The 22,612-nt window shown below is 48.3% G+C and overlaps 1 protein-coding gene across 8 annotated transcripts in view; it reads right to left on the reverse strand.

Moving 5' to 3' along the window:
- The window catches only part of ANKS1A (ankyrin repeat and sterile alpha motif domain containing 1A), a 125,149-nt gene that overhangs the window by 57,572 nt on the left and 44,965 nt on the right, over positions 1–22,612 (reverse strand). For all 8 annotated transcript variants that reach the window (XM_061442581.1, XM_061442584.1, XM_061442583.1 and 5 more), the window contains 2 exons: positions 21,539–21,656; positions 14,141–14,712 (listed from right to left, as the gene is read on the reverse strand). In XM_061442581.1, the coding sequence (XP_061298565.1) occupies positions 14,141–14,712; positions 21,539–21,656 (690 nt within the window). The remainder of the gene's footprint in view (positions 1–14,140; positions 14,713–21,538; positions 21,657–22,612) is intronic.

Consider the following 22,612-nt stretch of genomic DNA (forward strand, 5'->3'; position numbering starts at 1 on the left):
GTATTGCCTAGTGCCATATAAAGCTGGATGGTAATGAAATAATTACATAGCAAAGGATTACCTTTCACAACCCATCCTTTGCTAAACACGGGTTTGATCTGGAGGCGGTCACGGCTATGCACAGTCGGAGCTGTGCTACAATGAATGCAAAGGGAAATCCTCCTTCATGCTCGAGGTTCTCCACAAAAACAAAGCACGCTCAGGTTACACACCAACTCAAACACCGGTTTAGTGCTCATCATCTGGATTTAACTGTTAAAAGGTTGCAAAAACAAGAATACAGGGGAAGGACACAATCCTAAAGAGGGAATGAAAGCTTTAAAGCATCCCTGCCCTCCACAACTGGTCAACTGCACTCTAGAGCGCTAAGAGGGGTCTGGAAGAGAAGATACCTTGAAAATAGCCTATGCCAGTTTCTTAGCCTGTTCTTTCCCAGTAATTAATTATTAAAATACAAAAATACCATGTTTAAATATAGCGCTGCACTTCAGACTTAGCTGGAGCCTGAACACTCAGTTCCGATTTGTTTTGGCTTAACCTGTTTTCTTCCACTGAAGCACCAAGCATCCATCTCTGAACAGGGTATAGGGTGGTTTATTTTACCCACAGAAATAAGCCTAAACCTCCTCAATTAATACAATCATGTCTGTTATTCTTAATCCAGAGAAGTACCTGGCTCCATCCCATAAAGGTATCTTGGCCAATGAACCCTGAAACCCCACCAGGAAAGGAAACAAAGTACTGCAGAGCTGAAGTACTTTGGAAGAAGGAAAGGCTGCAAGGATGGGAGTGTCCTTCATTAAACCCCAAACCAAGGGATGTGATGGGAAGGAGCTGCAGAGCAGTTACCAGGAGTGAAGCACATGGATTTATTTTCATATTTGCTTATGTCCTGATGAAAACTAAAAACACCCCAAAAGCAGGAGCTGGGTGCGGCTGAGCATCACCCCGGGGCTGGGAAGCGGTAAGTTCTTCCATGCAGGCAGGCAGCCACCAACACATAGCAACTGGGAATTTACTCCAAAACAGAACTTTATCTTAAAACAAACCGAGTTCTGACTAATGGAGCAAAAGGCATTTGTTTGTAGAAGGCCAGTAAAAGCCAAGCCAGCTTGGAGGACACACTGGATGCTGAGGTTTGCTCTGCTGGCAAGAGGTCACTGACACCGCAGTCCTGCAGAGTAACTCCCAAGCTCACAGCAGAAGCATGACCCAGAAGTGTGCGCTCACAGCCCAGGCTGCCCCTGTGTGGGGGCTGCACCCCCAGAGCCTGAGCAGCTCAGGAGGGGATCCTGCCCCTCTGCTGTGCTCTGGGGAGACCCCCCCCTGCAGCCCTGATCCAGCTCTGGGGCAGCAGCACCAGATGGACATGGAGCTGTTGGAGCAAGTCCAGAGGAGGCCATGGAGATGCTGCGAGGGCTGGAGCAGCTCTGCTCTGGAGCCAGGCTGAGAGAGCTGGGCTGGGTCAGCCTGGAGAAGAGAAGGCTCCTGAAGGGGAGACCTGAGAGCAGCTCCAGTGCCTGAAGGGGCTGCAGGAAACCTGGAGAAGTACTGTTATCCCATCTAAATCTCCCCTCTTTCAGCTTAAAGCCATTCCCCCTTGTCCTGTCCTGACAGGCCCTTGTAAAACATCCCCATTGTTCTATGATCTAATGGCTTTCTACATGAGCAGGATGCAAAAATCTTCTCTCTGACACCACCCCTCAGGACCAGCAGGACACAGGGATGGACAGGTCCCCCATCTGCTCTGACAACACTGGTGCCAGGTACAAGGCATCAAAGCCACCAGAGCCCCTTCTCCTCAAAGGCCAGGCACAGCTCTGCACAGGCACCACTCTGCAGCCAGGGCTGACGTGCTTCACTTCCCCCCCTGCCCTGATGGACATGAAGCCATGGTGCCCATATTAATCCAGTTTTTTCTCCCCAGAGCCAGCACTGAAATTTGGAGCCAGTGAGTCCATTGAGAGAGACAGAGGAAGATTAAACAAGATCCGGGGGCTTTTATCACCAATATAAAAGACAGCTTCCTGCATCACGAGCTGCCTGCGGCAACTTATTTGCATGCAGAGAAAGGAAGCTTCATTCAGAAAGCACAAAACTGAGCAGCACTCCATCAGTGTGACACTCACCCCGGTTTGGGGGCATCTTTATGCTACTGAAGCTTTCTGGAAGGGGCTAGGTAAAACCTCACCTATAGCTGAGAAGTCCTTACACTGACCATCAGTCCAAATGTAGAAGTTTGGTTCTGTCTCTGTATGCAGCACCAGTGATTCCCAAGGACACAGCAAGGTTGTCCTGAGAGAAGGAAAACACACACAGACACCTAAAGGGAGCCTACAAGAAATCTGGAGAACGACTTTGGACAAGGGCCTGTAGGGACAGGCCAAGGGGAATGGCTTTAACCTGCCAGAGGGGAGACTGAGATGAGCTCTTAGGCAGAAGCTCTTCCCTGTGAGGGTGCTGAGGCGCTGGCACAGGGTGCCCAGAGAAGCTGTGGCTGCCCCATCCCTGGCAGTGGTCAAGGCCAGGTTGGACACAGGGGCTTGGAGCAAGCTGCTCTATGGAAGGGGTCCCTGCCTGTGGCAGGGGCTGGAACTGGAGGAGCTCTAGGTCCTTTCCAGCCCAAACCTGGATGCAATTCTATGCTCATGCCAGCATTTGGATGATCAGATATTGGTGAGAGCTACAACTACCCTACTCCAGCTGGTTTATAAGCAGGGTTTCCCCTGTCTCTCCATCCCCTCTGAGAGCAATAGGTGGTCAGAGCATCCAATGATCTGCATCGCTGTCTTGCAGCTCTGCAGGTGTAACCCTGCATCCCAACCAAGATCCAGGCTCTCAGTCCTACACATATGAAGGAGGTCAACCTGGAAGGTTTGTGTGTGCTCATGAGGAGGCTGGAAGTCTGACACCTCTCCATGCAGCACTCCCTCTTTCCAACACCTCCCTCCCACATACACACACTCCTTTACAGAGACCTTATTTCTGAGAAGCTAAATATGACCTTAAAATCCAGATACGCTTTGATATCCAAGGAGAGCCCCTTTGATGCTCTTATTCTGGAAAAACAGCTTTTGGACTTATGTGAGGGGCACTGAAGAAACTCTAATGAAGTATTTTCCTCTTAAATCCCTGTAACAACTTCAGACTTGTTAAATCTGTTACGAACAGAACGAGATGTGACAAATCACTTTGTTCTACTGCTGTTCAGAGGCTCCTCACAGGCCCCTACCTGGGTGGCCTGAACAGGGAACTGTGTTAGCAGCTAGGAATGATTTAGGGTTATAGAATCCCAGACTGGTTTGTGTTAGAAGGGACCTTAAAGCTCATCCATCTCCAAGCCCCTGCCACAGGCAGGGACACCCTCCACTAGAGCAGCTTGCTCCAAGCCCCGTCAACCTGGCCTCAAATGCTGAAGGCAAGAGCAGCATCCCCACCTCTGTCAGCTTCTGCCATCATGAAGAGCATTAGGTGGCAGCATAACAGGGCTTCTCCTCAAAACCTCTCCTGCCTGCTGCTTCCCGGGCTTACCTTCCCTCATGATACAATTTCTGCTACCACACACCACTGCCCATCAACCTGAGTTCTGCACATCACAAGGTAAAACCCTGGTGTGTGGGGGGTGTGTGTGTGTGTCTGTGTCAATGCCTTCTGTTTCCTCTGTGCCCCCTTCCCAAATGGGCAGCTTAAAACCCACCAGTCCAGAAGCCTGATCCCAAGGAAGATAAGCTGTAACACGCCTACACATGCATCAAAACCAGAAACACTGAGCAATAAAGTTATTCAGGTAAGTGTCTCTAATGAAATAAACCCAGGGAAACAAGTGGCATGGTATCTTCCATATGTATGGAATTAGTGCATTAGAATGACACCCTGCAGACAGGCATAATTAAGAATCAGGGTTCCCATTACAAATTGTTATTATTAAGGGGTTCATAACCTATTGTACAAACTTGCCCAGGGGTAGAGCTCAGCAGACAAGATAACAGCTTCAGCAGCATATTTTAGTCTTGAAAGCTACTTACAAAGTTGGGTTTAAAGGTTATCAGTACTTGACATTTCTGCAATTCCAAGTAAGAGGCAAGGGTTAAGACTTCATTATTTCTAAGCTTCTGCAGTGGAGGGATGGGGCAGATTTGGATTTAAATTATATAGATATATATATAAAAACCCAGACAAGCTGCCTCTACAGTTTAAAAACCCCTCTAAGTACCACAAACACCCCAATGACAAAGCCACCAGCTTTATTACAGGCTAATGAGTTAGCTCTAAATAGCAGGGAAGAAACAGAAGGGTGCAATAGGTCAGTGGGTGAGGCTGGGGAGCACAGAATGCCTCCATTCCATACCAATACCACAGCCACAAGCCCCAAACACAGCCAAGGTAAGATCAAGCATGAGCGGCACTGTTGCCTCAACAAGACAATTCCTCCTGCACACAAAGGTTGATTCCGACCCATCAACAGTGTGCCTGAAACTTCGTGTTGGACAGTTACAAGGTGCTCCAAGCCACTTCCAACTGGTTTGTGGGTCTTCTAGTAAACAGCAACAAGTTATTTTGGGGTTGCTTGGAAAAACAAAGAAGAAAGCAGAGCTATTTAATCAAGATTGGGGATCTCCTTTTTTAACTGCTGACTTGTGAAATCATCTCAAGAGATGCAGGATACGGTCCGGAAGGGATGGAAGAGGTCAGCACAAGCCCATGACTCAAGTGGGAATTACACAACAGTGCAGAACACCCAACACCCTGCAAAACAGAATCATGGAATGGTTTGTATTGGAAAGGATCTTAAGATCACCCAGTTCCAACCCTCCAGCCAAGGACAGGAATGCTTTCCTCTAAACCATGATGCCCAAGGCCTGTCCAACCTGGAACAGCAACGGACTGAATGGAAAACCAGCTTTAGTTAGGCTTTTTGTGCATCTCAAAACTAATACCCATCAATAGCAATAATGCCCTTTAGCTGATACTTTCCGTGGGGGTTGGACCTGTATCATCTTAAAGTCCTTTCCAACCATAACCATTCTATGATGCTATGATTTTCCAGTCTTCTCAGTGCAGTGCTAATCACACTGTCCCAACTCCTCCTGCTTCTCATTCATTTTTAAGAAACACACACTTGAAAAGACACCTCAGGCAGCCTTCCCAAAAGGAAGTCCACTACACTGGACATGATGCTTCACATTTCTTAGCTGCATCTCTGAACCCTTGCTGCTCTCCCAGCACATACGGATGCACACTGAACTTCCTGCAGCTTCCAAGAACCTTGCTGATCCACAGTAATTGGGGTTTGACATGACAACAGCACAGATAACAGAAGGGCAAAGCCAACAGAAATAGGGGCAGCTTTTCTAAAAGCCAACATGACACAGGCTCAAAACACCACTGTGATTAGGATGCTAACAGGAAGAGGGCAACCCAAGAAGATGCTGTGTGCAGACCTTCATCTGCAGACAGTAAGGCAGGTGCTACTTCAACCAGCAATAAGGTCTTGCCTGCTTCCCTGTTCACCCTGCTGATGCAAAGCAAGAGCGAGCTAAGGAACTATCCCCAGCAAAGTCTTCAGTGAACGATACCTGATATTACTAACTGGCTCAGGAGGGACCTTTAACAATCTTCCAGTACCTAAAGGGGCTACAGGAAAGCTGGAGAGATTTCATGACAAAGGTCTGTAGGGACAGGCCAAGGGGAATGGCTTTAACCTGCCCGAGGGGAGACTGAGATGAGCTCTTAGGCAGAAGCTCTTCCCTGTGAGGGTGCTGAGGTGCTGGCACAGGGTGCCCAGAGAAGCTGTGGCTGCCCCATCCCTGGCAGTGCTCAAGGCCAGGTTGGACACAGGGGCTTGGAGCAAGCTGCTCTAGTGGAAGGGGTCCCTGCCCATGGCAGGGGGTGGAGCTGGAGGAGCTTTAAGGTCCCTTCAACCCAAACCAGGCTGGGATTCTATGACATTGCATCCCTGAAGGCGAAAGCGAAGCTCCTCACACCCAGCTGAGACGTGTCCTTGAAGCACAGGGCATGGCTGGATCGCAGCATCCCCTAGGACGCCTGAAAGGGATGGAGCTGCAAGTAAGAGCAGACAGGATCAGGGACAATACCTGCTGGCTCCTTACTGCAAGTGTAGTTGTGGGAAATTTGGATCTGGGCCACGAACCTCATTTCTAGATTGGTGACAGCACATAAACCACTTCTGGTTTAGATTACGATGCTTCAGCTTGTGCTCTCAACATCACCATCCCAGAGAGCAGAAGCCTCATATTTCATCACTCAATACATTCTGTGCATACAAAAGATACCAGCCTGCGTTATGAGCTCAGTGTAACAAACACCAAAGGCCTGGAGAAAATAATGCTCAATTTATTAATTCCAATTTAAACTACAAAAGCAAGCCAGTTGTTTGAGGCTCATTTCAACACTTGAGCTCGCATGCTCCATCCTCCTCCAGCAGCATGTGCTTTCCACATACAACACAGGACTCACTAACACTGGTATTTATTTCTAGATGTTTTGCAACCGCTCATTACTGATCAGGGCACACACATTTTCTGGCTTAATATGGTCTCTGCGAAACTCATCTGGATCAGGATCAGGGCCTGTTGCTTCACAGCACTCTCCAGTCTATGTTTTTGTACAAATCTGAACACAAACTGAAAGGAAAGGAACTTCGGGTATAAATCTGCATTTCCCAAGCAGCGTGTGGTGGATCTGCAGTTTCAGAGCCCTCCAAATAGCAGGGTTCTTTTGACAAACACCCAGGAAAATCTGCTGTTAACATGACAGGAAAAGTGGCCAACTGCACACTGCATCTGCTCACAGCAGTGAGATGGCTGGATGCTGGTTATTCTGAACTCACCCTAAAGACAGGCAACCCCCCCTCCTTAAGAATATTGAATCAATTCACTGTCTTCACAGCTACGTTTTCATGCTCTCACATCCTAACTCCCAAAGCCAAAATGCCAGGCTCTTGGTGCAAAGGTTGCCTCCAGCTTGCAGGATGCCACAGGGCATGGGGATGCCCACTTGGAGACTTGAGACAGAGCTACAGAAACCCTGCTTTAAAACTAAAAGCTTCTGGAGTGCCGGAGGATGTGATATAAAGTGGAAGAGAACCTAATGAAAGACCAGATTTAGTAAGGACACTGCGGCTGGACACTTGTGCTCCTGAAGAAGTGTCCTGAAAACCAACAATCACAAGATCTTTACGTAACCAAAGTATCCATCAGAGCATCAATAATTTATATAGAAGAATCAGAAGCTTCTGCTTTAGAAACACTGAATTAATACACTTGAAAAGTTAACAGAAACAGAGATGTGGACTGCAGTTACATTATTCTAGTGCACTGGATGCACACAGATTGAGTTAGATCCACATTCAGTTTCCAGTTAGTGACCTATAAATATCAGGGGGGAGAAATCTCTGTGTATTGAGGGTATTTTCACAGATCCTTCTGAATGGGTGGATGGAGGCATCTGCCACACACAGGGGAACTGATAAGCTGCAGTGGCTCATTGTATTTTGCAAACCTGCCTTAGGGAGAGCCACCCCGGATACCAGCCTTGCTCCAGATGGATTGATATGACTCAGAGGGCTGGCAAATATCATTCTTGCAATGTCTAAACCTCGGTGCTAAATACAGGAATAAAGTCTTTATCCAGACCAGAACACCAACCAATTTTACCTATAAAATCAGTCAATTTTCTTCATTTGGCATGGCTTAGTTCACTATTGGGTTATGATTTTATCAAGTCATTTGCAGGAGAAGCACAAAAGCTTTCACTTCAAAAAGTGAAGCAGGATGGAGGAAATCTCACCACTGCAGGCAAAGGGAAAAGAGACATAAAGGATGATGTAAGAATTCCTGACCTTAGCACAGGAAAAACAAGAGGAAACATTGGGATATGGAGATAATAGAATAATCAGCCTAATAATTAAGTTGATTCAGATCCTGATGGACACACTTGTTTAGAAGAGCAGAAACAGAACAAAAATACTGACCACATCACTGCCTTTCCCCTAAACAAAGCACAATTAGAAACCATTTCAAACAGGCAAAGGGACAACTGGAATGAGAGCTCAGAAACGAGGGGCAGCTCTAGGCAAGGGAAGCACACCAAGCCCACCCCACACGGAAAACAGGCTCTGCCTGGCCCCACCAGCTAAACCCAAGGCAAATGAGGTGTTAAACACCTGAACCAGATTCTGGTTCCTCCTTTTAGGAGGCAGAGGCTGCTGGCAAGCAAGGAAGGAGCCCTGTAACCCACATGGCATGGTCCTTGGCCCATGCAAGTGTAAGCACACCAGGTCAAGCCAGAACCGAGATGTCCAGCCTGCAGGTGGGATGGATACAGAGAGGATGAACATGTTATCTCTATTGTGTTTTTCCCCTGAACACCAGTATTTTAACCTACAGCTCAGGCCATATGGGAGCCATCACCAGGTAAGCTGCATGAGCTCCTCAGAACAAAACCCACTGAGCTTCCCCGGGCACAAACCAGTAGCTCTCCCCCTGAATAACAAGGAGGATATTTGCATTTTCTTTCAAGGCAAGCTGGCAGCTCTGAATTTCAACTTTTGGGTGTCCTTTTTAGGCAGCAGCAGGTTTTACATCAAGAGCTTTTCCTGAAAGTTTCACATTTCAATGCAAATGTTCTTAATCCTCAGCTGTAAGCCTGTAATTGGGGCACTAACTCCACTAGGTACTTAGGCACCCAAGCAGCCCAAGGTTAATGGAGCTCAAGTACTTTAAGGCATCCCACAGCAGTCACAGTCTCTAACAACTTGCTCCCCAGCTCTTCACAACCCACAATGGAAGGTATGACACATGTGCCATTTACTCCTGGCATCCATCTTTATGTGACATTAAGAGCCCCCAGAATGGGTCAGCACCAGGTAAAACAGCACATCCACTGTTACCACAAAGGGGAAAGAATTCCTTCTGAACATAGCGAAACATGGAGCACCACTGCAGTCATTCATAGGAGATGATGGCTGTCCAGTGCCATAATGAGCTGCAGAATATTCATTAATTCTTTAACTAATTCACTTGGGGGGGGGAATGCATCAGTGCCAGACTGTGCTTCTCATCTTATGCAAAGTGAAATGCACGTTTTATTCAGTCCCCTGCTTCCTTTGAAGGAGGTTTAATCTCTTCTTAAAAGAGCTAAAGACAGAACACAAAGCAACTACCTCATTTGGTGACTGATGCTGGAACCTCCGAGCCCTAACGCTCCTTACAAATTCACCACCAGAGCCCACTTACTTGAGAGCAGAGAGCTGGAAGTGGAGGATTAAGGAATGGCAGGAGCCAGGTCTGAGGCTAATTCTCAGTAGCCTGCCTCATTCCCTGCCCCTAAACACTGCACAGATCATTTTTTCTTACCAACACCTATGACCCAGAAGAGCAGGAAACTCGAACAGCACCATGCCTCACCTCCAGACCTCTGCTCTGAGCATGGATACTGATATGGGCTGGTGACATCAGGCTGCACAGATGCATCTCCTGGATCAGGTCTTTATCAAGAACAACCTCACTGCAATCCTCAAAACACCCCAAAGCAAAGCAGCCTGCCCTGGTGCAGTGTCATGGCTGCACAGGCAGGAGCAGAAAGGAACAACAGAGATAAATCACAGGAGCTGCAGCACATCAGAAACCTCTAATATAAACCACTGAACCTGAGTTCCTGAAGCCAAGATACTACCCAGCATCTCTGCATTTTGCCAAAGCCAAATGTCTCCCCTCTTCTTCCTCCTCTACAAAGCCCATTTATCTGCTATTCACATTTAAGGGGTATCATTTCATCACCCCCCCTTTGTGCTGCAAGACTCATCAAATCAACGGGGCTGGAAAAGCCCTTTAAGCTCATCCAGTCCAACCACTCCCAGCACTGCCAAGGCCACCCCTAACCCATGGCACTGAGGCCTCGTCTCCACGCTGTGTGAACACTTGCAGGGACGGTGACTGCAGCCCTGCCCTGGGCAGCCTGTTCCAATGCCTGAGCACCCTCTGGGGCAGGAATTGTTCCTCAGCTCCATCTAAACCTGCCCTGGTGCAGCTTGAGGCCGTTTCCTCTTGTCCCATCCCTTGTTCCTTGGGAGCAGAGCCCAGCCCCTCCTGGCTCCATCCTCCTCTCAGGCAGTTGTAGGGAGCCATCAGGTCCCCCCTGAGCCTTCTCTTCTCCACACTGAACCCCCCAGGTCCCTCAGCCCTTCCCCATCACACTTGTGCTCCAGGCCCTGCACCAGCTCCACTGCCCTTCTCTGGCCCCGCTCCAGCACCTCAATGTCTCTCTTGTAGTGAGGGGCCCAGAGCTGAACACAGGATTCGAGGTGCAGCCTCACCAGTACCCAGCAGCAATGCTGTGTGGGACACCGCTCCTCAAAGCCTGCACAGGGGTTTTATCAACCTGGCAGCATTTAAGGGACAGGAAATGTTTGCCACAGCTTCTTCACAGTTTTTAGAGGACTATCTGACACCCTCCTCAAGCCCAGGCACTGCTCCTCTGCTGCTTCTCCCAGGAGTTGACATCTCCACCGATTACTCTCACTGTCAGGAAGCTGCTTCCCCGGCAGAGCTGTGGCAGCTCAGTGAGTGACTGTGATAAAGTTCTACTTCACCTTGGTCTGTCCCTCTCCTTTAGCACAGACGGATCTATCAAATGGATAAAAGGACCTGGAAAAAACCCAACACAACAGAAGCTGGGGCAGGAGGAGAAGGAGCCATTCAACACCTAGACCTGGCTGGGGATGGTGAGACAGCACAGGCTCAGAAGAAAGCAAAGTTCTTACACATCCCTTAGTCTTTGTTTAACAGCTTACTATTCATATCAGATGTGTATGTCACCTTGTATCCAGAGACACCCAGAAGAGCCTATCAAGAGAGAAATCAGGTCAGCTCCTGGATCACACTCTGGTGGAAGGATCTGCGGAGCAAACACCAAGAGACTCCAGTACCACTGTGGAGGACATGAGGTTCGCCTGCTTATAACAGGACTTCTCCATGAACCTGGGCAGATGGGCAGGGCTGGAGCTGCTCTATGAAGGAGGAGGGCAGAGCAGAAGTGAGTTAATCCACGCAGGAAGGGGGCTGGCAGCCAAGCCAGGCACCAAACCCCCACTTCCTCCTTCAGGAGCACAAACAGTTCCTCCTCCTATACAAACCCCACAGTGAGCATCTTAGCATCTGTTAAGTGTCTATGATGAAAACCCAATCTATCTTTTTAACCCTCAGCCAGGTTTGGAAGGATTCAAGTATTTATGCTGAGTAGGAGCTCTCTCCCCCTTGCACACTTCCCCTGCCCCACCTTGCTTCCCACTCAAAGAATTGAGCATTTTCAGTCCTCACCCCCCTCCCTGGGCAATACATTGCTGTTTGCTTTCCTGGGTTCTCTGGCTTACAAAGAGCTCCAATGGGACAGCAGCTGAGGGGGCAGCACACACAGCCCTGCTCCCACGAAGGAGCTGGTGGGTCAGGAGGCAGATGGGACAAGCTCAACAGACTCCTCTGCAGCACGGAGCACAAAGCAGCGCTATCAGCATCTGTTATTTAGGCAGGGTCCATGGAGCAGGGGAGCTGCAACTGGGAACAAGGATGAGCTTTGCCAAGTGAATCATTTCTTCCCCATCCCACCCTTTTGGCAAAGCCAGCACCACCTTCCACTTCCAACAAAGGGCATTGGCAGCACTCGGCTGGGGAAGGGACATGACCCTTTGCTTCCAAGCAGCAGATATTCCTGCTGTCCCTGGTCACCCATGGCCCAGAGAGATGCTGGCTGGATCCCATGGATCCCATCTGCTCAGACATAAACAGGTCCCCCCCCACATCCCCAGGGCCCCACCGACACACCTACTGCTGGCAAAGCCAGTGGGCAACACCCACAGCTTGTCTGCTGCAGCTGCGCCTTGCATGGAGCCGCACATGGATCACTTTCCTCTCCAGTTGTCTGCATAAAGACTATGAAAATTAACAGAATAATGCCTATAAATCTGCCATTGTTTCCCCTCAACACACAGGAAGAGCCACCCCTGTTAGCAACGATTTGGCTCAACAAGGTTTTAGATCAGCCTGGTAACTTCAGAGGCTGCAATCCTAATTCAGAGCAGCTGCATTATCCCATTCAGGGAATTAATGAAACCTCCAAGCACAGCTCTAACTGATGCTTAAATTTCACTGCTGCCATTATGACCAGCACATACAAATCACTGTAAAGAAACCCCAAACACTCCCCAAAGGAGCATCTTTACTGTTTCTTAACCATCATAAAAGGTTTATTTTACAAAAGTATTTACCATACAAACTCTTATGAGCAGCTCCATTTAATACTGCTTCTATAGAAGATTGATCTGTGAACCATACCCTTCCTGCTGACAGCATCAGAGTGCAACCAGGACTTAGGAGACCCAAAATGCCTCTATAATCTTTAGAAATCAAAAAGCAAATCAAGGTAAAGGCAGAGAATCACCAGCTCATGGCTTGTCCCCTTTCTTATGACACTATTTCACTTTCCATACTGCTTTTCAGTGGGAACAAAAGCATCCTGCAAGAAGAGGCTATTGTCATCTCACAGATGGGGAAACTGCGGCAGGGAGGAGAAACCTTTGCCCAGACTCATTCTGGCTGGTCCATGACAGGCAAATCAGTGCTTTAGCCAAAGGATGCTGCTCTCACATTAAAGCAATTCCACAAATTGTTTAAACTGCACCAGAAAGCAGGAAGACAAAGAAAACCATCAGGTTTTGACAGTACAAACCTAAGTTAGACCTGCCCCACTGCAGCCGGATGAGAATTTTTCACATTCTTTCTCTGCTTTCCTCACCTCAACAGAAGGAAGGAAAAGCAGGTTTTCCTCCTGTGGCTTGTTAGGCTGACACTGGGTGGAAATGATGCTCTTTGTTTACAAGCAGGGAAGCAGATCTGGGGTTGTTCCTCTGAGCAGAGGAAGCAGAGGCACACCAACACTTGACCTCTGCTATTACTGGAGTCATGCAGCACTGCAAAGATGAAGGCTTCTTCCCTTTCAATACCCGCTGTAAACAGTTCAGTTCAGCATGAAAAGCACAGTGAGAATTACCCCATCCTTTCAACTCTGGCTTCTGCTACAGGTTCCCTCACTTAACACCGTGCTCCTACTGACCCAGGTGATTAACTGCAAAGTCTCTACAACCAAAACAGCTACAGAGGAAAACAGAGCTATCTGGCCACTGAAACACTGTAGTGAGTGAGAGTATGAACTGAAGGATAGCATCATACCAAGGAGGGACTCCCACTTTGCTATTAGCACCTTTGAATACCTCCCTTTTCCACAAAAGATGATTTGATCTCTACCAGAGAGGCAGCTGAGCATCACTCAGCACACAGAGGACAGGTGAGCAGGGGCACAACCAGCCCATGCCCAGCACACACAGCTCCACACCCCCAGCACTACCCCAGGGGGTTACTTCCTCTCAGTGTACAAAGAGTGGTTCATGCGAGCTTATCTCTTGTGCAGTGCTCCTGCTCCACCAGCAGAGAATCATCTCCAAAGAATGTTTCAGTAATGCTGCGGTGCTGAATTTCAGAGGGACACTTAATCTCGCCCGAGTGCTTCACTACGGCCAACTTTCTGAGCATGAAATATTTAACTATCCATAGGCTTCCTGTGCTATAATAAAGTGACTGCTAACAAGCCTCTGAAATAAATATGTGAAGATGAAAGTGGGAGATGGTAAATACATAAAACAAAGTCTAATTATTCTCTTCCTTCCATCCCCTGAACCCAGGACGCTGCTCACCCCTCCAGCAGCAGGGAGCCACAGCCAGAACATCTCCCCTCTGGATGTTGGGAGAGTGCATGGGGAAGAATTGGAAAGAGGAGGTCAACACAGATTTGGGAGGAGCACCGTTATCAACTCTCCCTCATTCCAGGGATGTAAACCCACATCTGGCTTGCCAAAAAGAAATCACACCCTGAATTTGAGCAACTTTGTAAAGCCCCTCACTTCTGCAATTCCTCTTGTCCCCCACTGCAGTTAACTGCCTGTTAATACAATGTGAGAGTTAGTACAAGTAATGAGAACCACCCAGAACCCCCACCTGTGTGGTAGAGAGGAGCTCGTGCTGTACACACTCATCCTGGCACAGGAGCTCTTAAGCAAGGTCAGCCTTACCTCATCCCACTCGGAAGCAAAGGACGGGGACTTCTCCAGCCTTTTCTTCCCAGTGCTGCAGTTGGAGAGCGATTCGCTCCGGCTCCCCATGGCATCGTCCTCTGTCGGAGAGCAGGTCAGAAGATCAGAGTCCGATTTCGACAAGCTGCGGCTGAGTTTGAGCTCAGCTTTGGGTCTGCTGCCTGGGTGGGCTCTGCCCACAGCTCTGTCCCCCTCTTCCTCAGCACCGCCGGGGTGCTGGGGCACGTGGGGCGTGACTACAGCTCCAGGATCCGCCCGGTTGACGTGCGTGTGCTGCACGGTCGCGTAGACCACTTTCTGGGTTTGGTCTGGAGAGCTGGTCCGTACCGAGCCACAGGCAGGTAAGGCAGCATCCTCCAGCTGCATAGCACGTGCCTGGCTTGTAGCTTCCGTGCCTCCTTTCTCCACGGAGGAAACGAGCCTGAAAGGGTCCTCACTTATCTCACAGATTGGGGAAGAACCGTGAAGCAACCCCGAAAACTGCTCTGGAACCTGGATGTCGTGACCGTCAGCAGAGTCCTGGCTGCGGCTGCCACTGCTCCTCCTGTGGTCTTCAAGAAGATGAAAACAGGGCAGGGGGGAGGAAATTAAAAACATGGAAGAAGCAGCAAAATTCCATCTCTCCCCCCTGCCTTCCCTCAGCAAGGGAGGCAGAGATAAAGAGAGAACAGTTCCGTATTGTTCCGCGTGCTCAACTTGTACCCAAAGTCATGGCATTTATGAAATTCCAAACACTGGCCTGATTTATGCAATCTGGCAGCTCTCCTTGTTGTTTTATTCCTGTTAACACTAACTATCAGGCCTTGCTATATAAGGCTAAGAGAAGTGCTAACTATATCCTGCAGAGAGAGCAAGTGAGGTAGGAGAAGCGGAGTCGGAGGCTCCTGGAACATCTGATAGATTTCCATAAAGGCCAAAGTGTTATTTAGAGCAGCGCTCCCTGCTCTTGGCACGGGCTGCAGGGTGGGGAAGCTTCTGGACTGTAATCAACCTGCCAGTTCCAAAATCCATCCCCCAAAAACAACCACTGCTTTCCTCCCTAGTGGTTTCTGAGTTTAACCTCTCTCCCTACTCAGGGGAGAGAAATAAACACTTGAGGCAATAAAAAGACTTGTTCAAGAACCCTCCCTCTTGCAAGGGAAGCACTGAACACAGAGCGGTCTCATCTGCTAAGGCAGTGGAGCACCGGCTGCCCCAGAAACACAACACTGTTACACCAACATCTTTAATATCAGGTACCACAGTCCTGCATCAATCATGAATAATTGACTGATCCCAACTGCCAAGTGTGCACACAGACATACACGCACTCACCCTGGCCACAGCTGAACGTGCATGTGAACTGTAAAAGCAAGACTGTAAAGCTAAGAGCATAACTTTAGTTCACCAAGGACTCCTATATCCACCCGTAAGTATTTGTAAGTTTTGACCACTTTCATTTAGTGCTGAAGAAACACCCTTCATTCTGAAGACTAAAAAAAAGAACAATAAAGCAAAGCAGCCCCATAGCATGGCTCTGAAAAGCAGGGAGGATGTTCAGACCCCGATAACGTGGCTCAAACACAGGGAGGATGTTTAAATGTGAAGAGGAAATTGCTTGCTTTGCAAGACAGCAGCTCTTGGAAGCCAAAGCAAAGGAATCCTCATTTCAGCGAGGCAAAATACACTAATGAATTTTACTTATCTTTAACTAAAAGGAGTCTATTAGCAACAAGAAAGATATCAACTCCTTCCCCAGAAGCACCCCTCCCAGCACGAAGCTTGACCAGGTCATTTTCACACACTAACACCCATCTGGTTTTGTGTCCTAATACCAGGAATGAGGCAGGAAAAATTAGTCACTGGCCTTTGCAAGCCACCTCAGATGGGCTGTGCTGTGCCCCCTGTGTGCTGAGCAGAGCTGGGCCCTCTCACAGCCATGTGTTTACTCCACAAGATGCTCAAAGCACTTTGCTCAGTTGGCAGCTGAGTCAGGAGCAGCAGAAGCCCGAGCGGAGGTTGACTGCCCGGGCAGCACGCCGCAGACCACGCTTCCCACTGGGATCAAGTGATGCGAGGCCTTATTGCAGTCTGGATCCTATGAGTTAAAGATTCCAGGACAATGAAGTAGTTGTTGATGATCCTGCACGGGCACATAAACCACAAGTTGTGCGGCTGAAGTTGCCAAGGGGGAGGCACATTCCCTGCAGGCAGGTGGCGTCACCAGCACCATTCCCAACACTGGGGAATGCCACAGCAGCACCCCATCAGGAGATCAAGAGACCAGACTATGTTCAGTTACTTTGCATAAAGTTATGAAGCTGTAATGCTGGAGAGAAACCTAAGGGGAGATGAGACATGCTGCATTCACAGGACAGACTGGTCTGAGTAAGATAAAGCTACCGACTTGGGAAGAGGAACACAGCATTGAAGGGACAGTCACAGTAACGCAATGAGGAGGGAAAACCTCCTGCAAAATCAACAGCCTTTCTTTTCAGACTTTCCTTCCCTGGGAATCATTTCTTCCATGCCCCAGCTTAACCTTTACTGACATTTCTGCTGAAGGCAGGCAGGCGGCTGGTGAAATTTTGTGCCACGTGCTGGAACACTTGAGTCCAGCCAGAACAAAATGCTCCAAATCCAGCTCCAGAGCCTCACAAAAGGACTCCTGTTGAACAGAAATCACAGCCACCATTCATCCTCGAGCCCATGAAGGACTTGAAACACAAGGAAGCTGCCAGGGAAGGAAGGGATGAAGCAAGAGCAACAGCACTTGCTCAGAAGATGTGAGGAACATCGTGAAGGAGATGTTCAGAGCCTGCCCTGAAAGCTGCAGACAGAACTCACGTAGGAACAGTCATCTTGTTTCTGCTCATCGAGGTGCTCGTGGCAGGAACCCTGAGGGTTAACCAGGCCTTAGCCTTTGGGGTTTCAACTAAAGAGGCCTCAGGATCAGCCAGAACAACCACTGGCCATGTCAGGAAGATAGACCCTTTCAGGATAGGTTACTGACATGATGCAGCTGATGCGCTGATCACTTTCCTCGTGGCACAAAGATGAAAACAGCAGTCATTTTTCAAGGGTGCAGTGAATTTGGAGAAGGGAAAAATAATATTCAGGTGCTAGAAAAGCAGAGAGCCCCCAGTTCCATCCATCTGCTGCACCCTGAGGGATGTGAAAGCACACTCCTGCAGTTACACTTTTAAACTGAGAAAGGGAGATGTCTTTAACACAGGGTCTTCTGTCCAGCTCCCTTAGCTGATCTTACCCCCAAACACAGACATCTGACTGGTCCTGACTTCTTCAGTCAATGCCTGCTGCAGGTTTCACCAACAGGAGAGGCTGCTTCCAACACCTAACGGGAACAGGAGAACCTTTCTGGGTACAGCCTGTCAGCTTCCCAGGCAGGATTCGGTTACGAGCTTCCCTGCCAGCAGCCTGACAATCCCAGATACAAAGCACTTCCCTAAACTCCTAACACTGGGCTGCAATTGCCCTGCCTCGATTGGATTTCTGTCCCTGTATATCATCAGCAGGATTTGTTTCGTGTCCCTGGATTAGGAGAATGAAGCTGTTATTGCAGCTGCTTTTTGCTTAAGCTCCCCAACCTTAGAACTAGCAAGGGCATACCCTAGCTTCTAACTCTGATATAGAAAAGGCTCCCTGTGCTACATCATGTCAGAATTTGTCAAGTGAGGAGCATGCAAATCTATCTCCTGTGGCACAGAAAGCCAGCAAGGAGGAAAGTGGCCTTTAGGGTGCACTTCAGAAGTGCAAAAATAACCTTCAGCTGCAGTAAAACTGAACCCAGGGCTCATTTACAGCGAGGTACTGCATGTGACATCCAGACCTGTACAGCGTGCTCCTGAATTAGTCTCGCCAAGCTCAGTCATGCTGGGTAGTTTATTCTACAAAAGCTACCTGAACTTGTGCTCTTCTGTACTCCCTCCTTTATTCCCCTTTTAAAGAAGGGCAATAAAATACTGCCCTAGTTGCTTAATATGATTCTGGAGAGAAGCTTCTAAATACATCATGACAACAGAAATGAGGGCTTGGACCTGAGACATGGAAAGGGATCTGTCCTCCAGCCATGATGAAACCAAGAGAAGGCATGTCAGCTCTGGTTCTACACTATCGTTCACCTCATGGTAAACCAAGGGGTTTCTATCCCTTCCAACCTTTGTTTGTGACACCCATGTGTCCCCAAGGATTCCCTACAGTGATATGCATCCCACTGTTCCTGTGATCATAATCTGGCTCTGTGGAAAGATATTTCCTTTAAATCTCTTTGCAGCATGCTTTGGTTTTTATCACTGCCTCATTTCAGACCCTGGTTTGGAGCTCAGTCATCCATCTGGTTGAACCAGTGTAACCACAAAGAAAAACCCTAGCAAGAGAAGGGCAAAGTAGGCACTTCCTGCTGGGCTTCCTATGGAAGCAGCACAGCAGAACCTCAACAAATATCAGGTTTTAAAACTATCAGAAGGAACCAACTGAGTCCTACCTGCAGCTGGTTACTGCTGACAGCCCTTGTGGGTGACTCTCCCGAGGAGCAAGACAGACATCAAAACTCAGCAGTGTTTTCTGCAGCCATCCTCCATCAGGTCTCTGAACGCAGGAGCTGAACAGTCTCCTCCTGGTCAGTCCACACACAGTTCACCACCCTTGGCCTAGTTACAAGTCCTGAACACCCTGACTTCATGCATGTGATTGCACATATTTTCCTTACCAAAGGGGGTGGGAAAGCATTTGGCTTCAACCACTTCTGATACTCTGCCTAAAACATGAGGCCAACTTTTCCCAGTGCTCCAGCATGTGACAGCAAACTGCTGCAAGGGACACAAAAGGCAACCAAAGCCAGGCGGATAATACCACATTCATCTCCTCACTGCATACATGACAACTCGCAGCCAGAGAAACAAAGACAGCTATCCCATATGAAAGGCACCATTAAACCCAGCATGCCTGAAATTCAGCCTTTCAGCTGCCCTCAAAAGCCCTTCTCAATCCCCCACAAGAATCAGAGTCCTCCTCTTCTGACCAAAAGCTCCTCCAGAACGCATCAAGTAACATCTAGAAGCCCAGTCTCTCAGATCAAGAGCCAAGAAACAATTTAAGGCCATGTTCAGCCTCCTCGTTGTCTTGGGATTGAGCTGCTGCCTTTGATGCTCCAGGACCCTTCTGATCCAGAGGTGGGAAAATTCTCTAACACCCCAAGTAAGGCCTTAGTACCTCCTTCAGCCCTTGTTTAACTTCTTGCCAAAATGATTCTGCTACTCCCTAAATGCATCTTCTCCCCCAATCCTATCAGTATATACCTCTCATTTCATACTTGCTACATCTGGTTCCACATGTCCTCCTGGCATCTGACCCCAAGTACTGCAAAAGCAGGAAACATTCCCTTTTGTTCCCAGCACAGTAAAGCAGATTTCAAAGCTGATCCACCCTCCCAGCACAGTTAGGAAACACCTGTGCAGAAAGAAGCAACCTGTAAGGCTGGGACAGAAAGAAGGGATGAACAACACACACCAGAAAAGCAGTCAGTGGCTCTTTTCATATTAGTGTTGAGAAGCCTGAAGTCCACAAGCAGAAGTGGAAGATGACACGGGACCCTGACAAAGCTCAGCAGCTCCAGCAGTACAGGGAAAGCTGCCAGCTGGGGACACAGTCACACATATGCTTGTGCCACAGGGATCACTCTGGGATGTCATGGAAAACAGCTGGTACCCTCTGGAGAAGGGGGACAACCAATCATGTCTCTTTCTCCAGGTCCACCATGAAGAGCAATAGGAGATGGCCCAGATAAGCTGAAATGCAAGACATGAGAAATCTGCTGGCTGGGCCCCTTCTACCAAGCAACAGCTCTTCACCTCCACCAGATCCACGGCTCCACCACATCAGTTGGTGCTAATTGCATTTAAGAGAACAGACAAGTCCTGGAAGATGAGAAAACTCAACTGCATCCTTGGATTTCTCCCACTACAAGAGTGGGGTGGGCTCTAGGTCTGTTACAACCACAGTAACACTGTCCACAGACCAAACCCTAGCTGTTCATTATATGACTTTGCTCTGGATCCTTAACAGGCTAAAGATGCTTCCGATAAGCTTTCCATGAAATGAGGCTTAGATGCCTGCAGTACTAATGTCTTCATGTGTTCAGGGAAGAGATTTGCATCAAGGACAAGCAGATGCATTACTCTGAGGTTTTATTTTAATCTGACACACAATTATGACACACCTTCACTCATATTCATGAAGCCTGGACACAGTAGCCAGAGAAAGCAGCAAAGCAGTCAGGAATAGATTACACTTGAATAACCAGCAATAGCTGCACACTGAAAAGATAGCCTGAAAGCTTCTGGCTCAATGGCTGTCACCCAAGGACTATTCCTGGCTGAGACCACAAAGCACCAACCTGAAAAGCACCCTAACTTTGCCTCCGGCAGCAAGTGGCTTTGGCAAGTGCTGGTGGGAAAACAATGACCTCTTGTGCCACCCTATCCAAGCCTGGAGTAGAGCAGGACTCAGGGAATGGAAGCTATCACGCTGCAGGAAGGGAGGAAAAAAAGCTGCAGGTCTTACAGAGCAGTCAATAAGGCATCACATCAAGTCCTCATTATCCTCTGTTCATCCTCAGTGAGATGCTTTCCAGGTTTACAGTCCAAATTAAATCCTTCAAAATTCCTGCTCAGGACTTCTGAATAAAGCAAGGGATGTTTTTTCCTTTAATCTTTTGTTGTTGTTGAAGGAAAGCCAAAAAGCCCAGCACCAGCCAAACACAAGAGACAAGGTGTTCCCAGATCCTTTGCAAAGCACAGAAGTCCCTCTGGGAGAAGGGAGACTAGTTTGATACTTAACCTGGCTATGCAGTGGATTTTCAGTGAGTTCTAGAAAGGGGCTTGCTCAACGCGTGTTTGTTTTCCTCCTCTGTTGGTTTACATCTCAAATTAGCTTTAATACACGGGGGGATGTTGATTTTAAGACCAGGGTAGCAGGGCAAATCATCTGCTGGTATAACACGCGAAGCCAGAAGGGCTTCAAGTTCAGCTGGAGGGAGAATACAGCTCATATGAATGCTTGTATCAGCTCATCTCTTCCACCCCTCTGCATTCACTTGACTCTGCCCAGGATTTGCTTATTTTCCAAGTTAACAGAAGAGCTCTTTGCAATCTCTTAGTTGTCAGAATAGAGCTGCCCTTCCTGTGTGTACATTTTGTACAGGAACATTTAGATCTCTCCTTTCTAAAAGTGAAGATTACCAGGAAACAAAACAATTGCGATGCTGACCCAGCCACCCCACCCAACAGAGAGTTTAACTGTTCCAGTTACCCTCTGCCCTCTATATTTTCCTTTAAATGCACCTAAGCAAACAGCTCTGCTCTATGCATGGGCACTTACCTTTCGTTTTCCTGTCCACTGCAATGGGCTTCTTAGTTTCTGCTGTGAGCAGCAGCTCGTAAGGGTGTTCCTCTTCTTCAGCTCCACTTCCCCTGCTCTTTCCTCGTGCACCAGAGGCCTAATGAAAAACAGTATAATGCAGAGCTCCACAAAGCAGTGCTATTTATCCCATCAATAAAGCACAAGGCCTCTTTATGCCACGGTTTAAGCAAGGAATTGGCAGATGCAACACCTTCGCTGTGCAGTGGGATCCAAAATGTAATACTCCCTGTTTTTTTTTACCCCCTCAAAAAGCCACCCAAACCCCCTTTATTTTATAGTATTTAAGAGTGCTGACAGCTTTCTATCACTGACAGATTCATTGTGCAAGGTCTGCAGACAGCCTGGAGGGGGAAAGAGCTGAGGCCATTATTCCTGTTCATCAGATTTACTGTTGCTATTGGAATTTGCATAGTCATTCACTATTTAGTTGCTGCTCTACTGGGACACGGCTAAAGAAAGTAAGAAGCCCAAACCCCTTCCTCCTTCTCAGAAGTCTCAGCTCTAGCATTCCTAACCTCAGGATGCACAGTGGATTTAGGACTAAAGAGCCTCAGGTAACACTGTATAAATCCAGTGTAACCTCAGGATGTGCAGCAGTGATTGTGCTCATTTTAATCCCCAAAAGTCTCTGATTAGCAGTTGTTTGTAATACTGGGAGACCCTCCAGCAAGCTGCTCTGGAAAGCCATCATCCATGTGCATGGTCTTGAAGCGAGATCCAAATGAGTCTTGCCGCAGGCTCACACTTTGGTCTACCTCAATGCCAATGGTTTGGCATCCTTATAGAGCCACATGTGCCATCCCAGTGTTAACTGGCCTAAACTGGGCTGCAGGGCACCGTGCCTGCATGGTCAGCTGCCTTCCAGCACCATCTCCTGGCCAGACCATGCCAAGTTGATGCAATCCTGTTTCAGGAGCCATGTGTGCCGACAGCCAAGAGTGGTGGGGCCAAACATAAGCCAGAAAACAAGTGATCCTGACCTGCTGCAAGACAGGGAAGAACAGGTTTGAACAAGACATCCCCCCAAAGAGG

This window comes from Pezoporus flaviventris, unplaced genomic scaffold, assembly GCF_033815535.1.
Source record: "Pezoporus flaviventris isolate CSIRO_AGI_PZ_B2104156 unplaced genomic scaffold, CSIRO_AGI_Pfla_v1 ptg000228l, whole genome shotgun sequence".
In the NCBI taxonomy this organism is placed as follows: domain Eukaryota; kingdom Metazoa; phylum Chordata; class Aves; order Psittaciformes; family Psittacidae; genus Pezoporus; species Pezoporus flaviventris.